The sequence below is a fragment of the Monodon monoceros genome, unplaced genomic scaffold (genome assembly GCF_005190385.1).
Source record: "Monodon monoceros isolate NGI ecotype Baffin Bay Population unplaced genomic scaffold, NGI_Narwhal_1 Super_Scaffold_16, whole genome shotgun sequence".
Classification (NCBI taxonomy): Eukaryota; Metazoa; Chordata; class Mammalia; order Artiodactyla; family Monodontidae; genus Monodon; species Monodon monoceros.
Genome location: NW_021703772.1, coordinates 19,056,678 through 19,065,043, shown reverse-complemented (window position 1 = coordinate 19,065,043; position 8,366 = coordinate 19,056,678). Strand labels below are relative to the sequence as shown.

The following is an 8,366-nucleotide window of genomic DNA, read 5'->3' as shown; positions in this document are numbered from 1 at the left end:
CGAAGACCCAACGCAGACAAAAAATAGATAAATTTATTTTTTTAAAAAGTTAAGAATTTTGGCATAAAACTAGAAATATTTTAAAAAGGACAGATTTGAAAAAAACTAAAGTTGAAAAACTGAGAAATACAATAATAGAAATTTAAAATTCAGTGGATAGATTTAACATCAGACACAGCTGAATAGAGAATGAGTTAGAAGAGACAAAATGATAGAACAATACAGAAGAGAGGGTAAGAGACAGGGAGGATACAGTCAGAAAGTCTAACATATATATATATATATATATATATATAATTTGAAGTCCTAGGAGAGAAGAAAAATAAATGGGGTAAAAGGAATGTTTGAATATCTGAAAACTTCCAAAACTGATGAAAGATATTCAGTCACAGAGTCAAGAAACTCTCTGACCCCTAAGGGGATAAATAAAAAGAAATCCACACCTAGCTACATCAGCTGTCAGTCTAATTGTTGCCCCTTGAACTTAACATGCCTTTTCTGCCTCTGACTGCCTGTAAATAACCAATTCTTCAAATGGTCTTAGAAAAAGCTTTATCATTCTGCTGGTTCTACCTCTAATGGGTTGAATAAGCTTCGAGCTCGTGTATGAGTCATGTTTTTAACTTTTTGAAACTTGCACTTTGAATATACATATATGAAACAAAGAATTCATGAAATAATACTTTTCCTTCTTGCAATATTTTCTGTACTATTTTGTTCTTTTCCATCTTATTAAAAGATAATTTTGGTCACATTCACTAAATCTGGTCTCAACCTGCAGTTTGAGAAATCCTGCCTCAGCAGACCAGGGGGTATGTGGGTGGTGGGGAGGGAGAGGGGTAGAACTGCATTTTTTAAAAACCCTAATATTTAAATTTGTTTGTTTGGCTTCCTCCCTCCAGGAATCAGATGACCCTGGAGACAGGGTCGGGTTTTTTGCTCTTTGCTTTTCTGCACAGGGGGATTTTTTGCTCTTTCCTCGCTCAGCCCTCAGACTCCGGGATCAACACTGGAGGCTATCAGGAAAAGCCAGCGGCCGGTTTAATCTCAACAGCCGGTTCCTGGTCCCTCCGGGAAGTGAGGACAGCTGAGACGCTGGCGTTCTGGGATGGCGAACCGGCCTCCCCGTCTTGGAAGGCTCCCGGGCTGCCGAGAACTTTGCCGCACTCCCGCCGGGAATTGAGACCAAGCGAGCTTCAAGTTCTCCTCGAGAGTTCGCGGAAGTGCGAGGCGGGGGAGTCGCGGAAGAGGCGGCCATCGTCAGCGCTCTGTGGGTCTCCCGTAAGTCCTCCGTGCATACTCTGCTTTGGCGTTGTCCGGCCCCTCCCCGAGCCAGGAGGCTTACAGTTGGAAAGGGTGACTTCTGCGAGTCCCTTAGGTCCTATTTGGAGGGACTGAAGACCGCAAGGAAAAGTGAGCAGCAAGGGGCCTGGTCAACCTTCGTCCGGCCCGCCCTGCGCTACCGGTACCCTTGAACCCGCCCCTGCTGTTTTGTCTCTGGGCAAGTTCCAGGCGCTCTGCATTCGCGATCCAAAGGCGTGGCGGCGCGAGCCATGAATCGTATGGGTACGCTGGGCTGCGCCAGGCTGCGGTGGGCGCTGCTGGGGACGCGGGTGGCTCTCCCTGGCCTCGGCTCCCACGGGGCCAGAGCCAAGGCCGCGATCCCCAGCGCCCTCCCTGCGGCCCAGGCAGCCGGGGCTCCCGGAACCGGGCCTGGCGATCGGAGGCTGCGGAGCCTAGAGGAGCTTTCAGGGCCAGGGCGGCTGCGTCTCTTATTCCAGCTGTTGGTGCAAGGCTACGTTCTGCACTTGCACCAGCTCCAGGTAACCGAGCTGGGGGCCTCGCGACCAGGGGATGTGGTGCGCACCCGGACAGAGAAGTTGGGGATGGGGAGACGTTGGACAAAAAGTGAAGGACACGTTTAGCTCGGGACCGACTGGGGCTGTGGTCATACCTTGGGAATCTGTAGGGACTATGAACTGAAATGAACAGGTCAAGGGGTGGTATGAAGCAGGAGGGCACTGGACTAGAGGTGATTTGGGAGGCTAGGTTTAAAGTGGACAGAGGTTGAGATGCAGTCTCATCTCCTTGACTCCTCTTTTCACAGTGGGTACTCCACCCATTCTAGACTTCTTCCAATTCCTTAAGTCTAGAAAGTCCTTCCCCCACCTTAGGGTCTAGGAGGTTCCCTCTGCCTGAACTGTTGTCTTCACCCTTCTACTTAAACACTTGTTTTTGTCTCTGTGAGTTCCCTGGGCTGGGTTAGACACCTGTTAAAGTGCTCCTGTAAAGCACCATCTTCTTTCTCTGTCACTTCCTCTGTGTTATATGTTTTTTAAAATTTATTAATTTTTAATTTATTTATTTTTGGCTGCTCTGGGTCTTCGTTGTTGTACGCAGGCTTTCTCTGGTTGCGGCGAGTGGGGGCTACTCTTCTTTGCAGTGCGCGGGCTTCTCATTGCGGTGGCTTCTCTTGTTGCGGAGCACGGGCTCTAGGCGCGCAGGCTTCAGTAGTTGTGGCTCGTGGGCTTTAGAGCACAGGCTCAGCAGTTGTGACTCACGGGCTTAGTTGCTCCACGGCACGTGGGAATCTTCCCGAACCAGGGCTCGAACCCCTGTCCCCTGCATTGGCAGGCAGATTCTCAACCACTGCACCACCAGGGAAGCCCCTGTGTTATATGTTTATAAGTAATATAAACATTTCTTTAATATTGCCCTCTTGCAGGAATGTAAGCCCTGTGAGAGCAGGGGTCCTCCTGTTTGGCCTGTATCTCCAAGCCTGGCACTTGTAGATGCTCAAATATTTGTTGAATCAAAGAAAAGTCCATATATATATATATATATATTTTTTTTTTTTTCGGTACGCGGGCCTCTCACTGTTGTGGCCTCTCCCGTTGCAGAGCACAGGTTCCAGACGCGCAGGCTCAGTGGCCATGGCTCACGGGCCCAGCTGCTCCGCGGCATGTGGGATCTTCCTGGACCGGGGCACGAACCCGTGTCCCCTGCATCGGCAGGTGGACTCTCAACCACTGCGCCACCAGGGAAACCCGAAAAGTCCATATTTTAATTGTATCCTCAGGCCACATCATTTAAAAATGAAGTGATTGATTATATGATCTAATACAACTATCAAATGCTTTCTTAATAAAATTAATATTTCAAACATTAAAAAAAATAAAGTGGACAGAGGTTGGGAGAGAAGGGAGCTGTCTTGGTAATAGAATAGCACATGCAAGTATATAAGCTGCCAGATGTTATAGAACCGCTATTTATCTGTGGTGATATCTATGGTGATATCATCTACCACAGACTTCTTCCAGAGGAAATGGCTTCTGCAGGATTACAGAGGTTTGGCCATTTGCAGGGTAAATTTCCCCTTAATGGAGAAAAAGATGTCATTGCTCAGAGAGTGAAAGCAAAATCATAGACATTAAGGAAAAGGTACGTTTTTGTTATTAAGAAATCAATGTCCAGTAAGAAGGTTTTATCCAGTGGAACACTGATATGAGGCAGGGTTGGATGGATCGCCCACTGTCAATGGACAGAGACTGGAAAATCCAATGTTGGTTAAGTTGGAGAGGTTTTAGGAAGTGAACCAAAGAGATTCACGTGGAATTTGTCTTTCTGATGACTATTAACAAATATTAACGCACCCACTCTGCCCTAGGCATTTTTCCAAGAGCTGAGCTTCAGTGAGATGTGGCCAATACCCACATGGGGCTTAAATGCTTCTTTGGGGAAGAGGGGTAACAAGGGAGTAAACAAATCAGCAAACAGCTAATTTCAGAAAGAAAGCTGAGTGCCCTGGGAGGAGAAGCCAGTCCAGGGCTGGGGAAGGAGTGGGACCTTTGATTCGAGCGTGCCATCCAGGCACATGTGTGGTTGTCAGTGATTGACAGGAGTAGACAGGCCTTGGGCTGGGCTGATGAACAGACTGGTCACCAGGTGGCTGTGCTGGGCAGGAGCTGTGGGGACTTGGGATACAACAGGCCTTTGAGGAGGATACTGAAGGCCAGACTAAGGGCCCTGGTTCTTCTGAGGAGCCATGGTGAGCTATTGAGCAGGCATGGGGTGAAGATGGCCTCCAAGGGACTCTGTCCAAGTTATGGTGTGTACAGTAGGATGGATTGGACAGGAGAGGCAGAGAGGGCCTCGGGTGACAAAGGGTATGGCATTATCTGAGCCACCCCCCAGGGAAAGTTGGACTGGGAGTTAATGATGAGAGAGAAAATGACTGTGAGGGTTTGAAGGTCCAGACTGAACACAGTTTCTCTGCACCTGCCTGGGCTGCTGCCATCTCCCCTAGGGTCTTCTCTGTTGGGTTCATGTTTCTGAGGCATGGTGGGCAGGTCACTAGGCACTCGGAGATGGTTAAAAAAAAATTATTCCCTGTGTGCTCAGCTCCAAGAAGCCAAGTAAGCCAAGAAACCAGAGTCCTGAAAGCTTCCCCTTCTTGATTTAACCTCTAGAAATGTGAGCAGCCCAGTGCCCCAAGGGTGGGGACTAAGGATTTCTCACCATTTTTCAGGGAAAGTTTATTGGGAAGTTTTGCCCAGGACTATCTCTGCAGTGGTAACTACCAAGAAATTCTCGACTGCCCTAGGAAGTGGAGGAGGAAGCAGGAGAAAGCCAGGAGTGTGTGTCCATTTATTTATTTTTCATTTTTAAAAAATATTTATTTATTTATTTGGCTGTGCTGGGTCTTAGCTGCAGCACACAGGATCATGGGATCTTCGTGGGGATCTTCATTGCGGCGTACAGGATCTTTTTAGTTGTGGCATGTGGGCTCTTTTAGTTGTGGCATGTGAGATCTAGTTCCCTGACTAGGGATGGAACCCAGGCCCCCTGCATTGGGAGCACGGAGTCCTAACCATTGGACTACCAGGGAAGTCCCTGTTTGGCCTTTTATTTTATTTTTTTAAATTAATTTATTTTTGGCTGCATTGGGTCTTCGTTGCTGCGCTCTGGCTTTCTCTAGTTGTGGCGAGCGGGGGCTACTCTTCGTTGCGGTGTGCAGGCTTCTCATTGTGGTGTCTTCTCTTGTTGTGGAGCACGGGCTCTAGGCCTGTGGGCTTCAGTAGTTGTAGCATGTGGGCTCAGTAGTTGTGGCACATGGGCTTAGTTGCTCTGCGGCACGTGGGATCTTCCCGAACCAGGGCTCGAACCCGTGTCTCCTGCACTGGCAGGAGGATTTTTAACCACTTCGTCTCCAGGGAAGCCCCCCTGTGTGGACTTTTAAAGGAGAGGCCAGACTAGAATTTTGCAGAGCCTCCTGGCTCCAGCCTTTGTATCCCAGAGATCTGGAATCACATGAACCTGGGCTGCTCCATGGGAAATATATTAGCCCTTCCGACTACATGTGGCTGGTGTGAGTTAGTAAACAGCAGAGTGCTGCACATCTATAAAAGCCAGTTAATACCCCTATTGAGAAAGAGGATGCTTCCAGTGACCCACTTTGTATCAGTTCAAATCCATTTGGTTGCCACTCTCACCAGCTTAAACTATAAAGCAGCTTTATTGGTTCCTATAATGGAAAAGTCTAATAGTTGTGTGCCCTTCAGGTATAGTTTGCTCTAGTGATTCACGAGACCATCAAAGCCACAGTTCTGTTCTGCAGTTCTCTTGGCTCTGCTGTCTCACAGAACTTAGTTAACTGGCTTGGATTAATTGCCCATTCCTGAATCCATCATAGTGGCCATAGGTGTACTCTAGCTTAGACTCATGCAGGCTTACTCCTAAAGCTGGGGTTGGGGGCCCTGCCGCCTAAACAGGCGCCTGCTGCACAAGGAAGAGGACAGGAAATGATATAAGGGCAGCTGACCATAATGTCTCCTGCACCCTCAGTTGTCCAAAACGGCGTATCACACATAAAATTAATAAAATCAGCTTAGGGAAGCATTGTAGGACTTCAAGGGGTTGGAGTGGGAATTGGGACATGTGAAAGCCTTGCTAGTCCATAAATGCCAGTTCCTTTCTCTTTTCTAACTAAAATAATGACAAGAGTGCTGAGAAAGTAAAATGTGAACATATGTTAAATTTATATGTAAATTTATGTAACAAACTGATATCTTTCAAAGATGTTGACCCTGAGAATGATGAGATCAGCTGTCTATTCTGTAGCTCTCATTGTGGACTACCTGGGTTGGTGACCCCTCCTGTGTCTCCCTAATGCTTCCTGTACATATTTGTCATTTCATGTTTCTTTTTTTATATATAGTTGCAAAATTTTTTTTCTTGTGATGAGAACTTTTAAGATTTACTCTTTTAGTAACTTCCAAATATACAATACAGTGTTGTTATAGTCACCATGCTGTGCATCACATCCCAGGATGTAATCTTGTAACGCCCACTTATTTATTTTATAACTGGAAGTTTGTGCTTTTTGACCACCTTCATGCATTTTGCCCTCCTTCCATGCCCACCTCTGGCAACCACCAATCAGTTCATATGTATGAGTTTTGTTTTGGTTTGTTTAATTTTTAGATTCCACATACACATGAGATCATTCAGTATTTGTTTTTCTCTGTCTGACTTATTTCACTTAGCATAATTCCCTCAGGGTCCACCCATGTTGTTGTAAATGGCAGGATTTCCTTCCTTTTTGTAGCTGAATAATATTTCTGGGTGTGTGCGTGCGCGCGTTGCATTTTCTTTATACATTCATCCATTGATGGACGCTTAGGTTGCTTCCATGCTTCCATGTCTTGGCTATTGTAAATTCTGCTGCAGTGAGCATGGGGGTCCATTTATCTTTTTGAGTTTAGTGTTTTCATTTTCTTTGGATAAATACTCAGAAGTGGGACTGTGGGATCATATGGTAGTGCTATTTTTAATTGTTTAAGAAACCACCATACTGTTTTCCATAGTAGCTGCACCAATTTACACTCCCACCAACAGTGCACGAGGGTTCCCTTTTCTCTACATCCTTGCCAACTCTTATTTGTCTTTTAGCCATTCTAACGGTGCAAGGTGATATCTCATTGCAGTTTTGATTTGCATTTCCCTGGTGACTAGTGATGTTGAGTACCTTTTCATTTACCTGTTGGCCACCTGTATGTTGTCTCTGGAAAAATGTCACATCAGATCCTCTGCCTGTATTTTAATTGGATTTCGTTTGTTTTGCTATTGAGTTATATGAGTTCTTCATGTATTTTGGATATTAACCCTTATCAGATATATGACTTACAAATATTTACTCCCATTTGGTAGGTTATCTTTTCATTTTGTTGATGGCCTCCTTTGCTGTGCAGAAGCTATTTAGTTTAATGTAGTCCTGCTTGTTTATTTTTGCTTTTGTTACCTTTGCTTTTGGTGTCAAATTCAAAAAATCATCAAGACTGCTGTCAAGGAGCTTACCACCTATGTTTTCTTCTGGGGTTTTTATGGTTTCAGGTCTTAAGTTCAAGTCTAATCCATTTTGAGTTAATTTTTGTGTATGTTGTAAGATAGTAATCCAATTTCATTCTTTTGCATGTGGCTATTCAGTTTTCCCAACACCATTTATTGAAGAGGCTGTCCTTTCTCCATTATATATTCTTTGCTCCCTTGTCATAAATTAATTTACCATGTATGTGTGGGTTTATTTCTGAGCTTTCTATTCTGTTCCACTGATCTATATGTGTGTGTTTATGCCAATAGCATACTGTTTAGATTACTATAACTTTGTAATATAGATTGAAATCAGGAAACATGATGCCTCCAGCTTTGTTCTCCTTCCTCAAGATTGCTTTGGCTATTCAGAGTCATTTGCAGTTCCATACAAATTTTAGGATTGTTTATTTATTTCTGTGAAAAATGCCATTGGAATTTTAGTAGGAATTGCATTGAATCTGTAGATTGCTTTGGGTAGTATGGACTTTTTAACAATAGTAATTCTTCCCATCCATGAGCATGGAGTATCTTCCCATTTATTTGTGTCTTTAATTTCTTTCCTCAATGTCATGGTTTTCAGTGTACAGGTCTTTTACCTCTTTGGTTAAATTTATTCCTGGGCATTTTATTCTTTTTGATACAGTCATAAATGGGAGTGTTTTCTTAATTTCTCTTTCTGATAGTTTGTTATTAGTGAATAGAAATAAACTGATTTTTTGATTTTGTATCCTGCAAGTTTACTGAATTCATTTATTAGTTCTAACAGTTGTTTTGGTGGAGTCTTTAGGGTTTTTGATATAAAGTATCATGTCATCTGCAGGTAGTGATAGTTTTACCTCTTCTTTTCTGATTTGGATGCTTTTTTTTTTTTTCCTGGCCCAATTGCTCTGTTTAGGACTTCCGATACTATGTTGAATAAAAGTGGCAAGTGTGGCCATCCTTGTCTTTTTCCTGATCTTACAGGAAAAGCCTTCAGCTTTTCAGCATTGACTATG

The 8,366-nt window shown here is 44.4% G+C and overlaps 1 protein-coding gene across 2 annotated transcripts in view; it reads left to right on the top strand.

The window, feature by feature from the left end:
• Positions 1-909: 909 nt before the first annotated feature.
• The window catches only part of LOC114896746 (sterol 26-hydroxylase, mitochondrial), a 43,330-nt gene continuing 35,873 nt past the window's right edge, over positions 910-8,366 (top strand). Inside the window, exon 1 of one of the 2 annotated variants that reach the window (XM_029225034.1) lies at positions 910-1,281. In XM_029225034.1, the coding sequence (XP_029080867.1) occupies positions 910-1,281 (372 nt within the window). Of the gene's footprint in view, positions 1,824-8,366 lie in introns of both variants that reach the window. The other variant, XM_029225035.1, reaches the window with a different exon arrangement.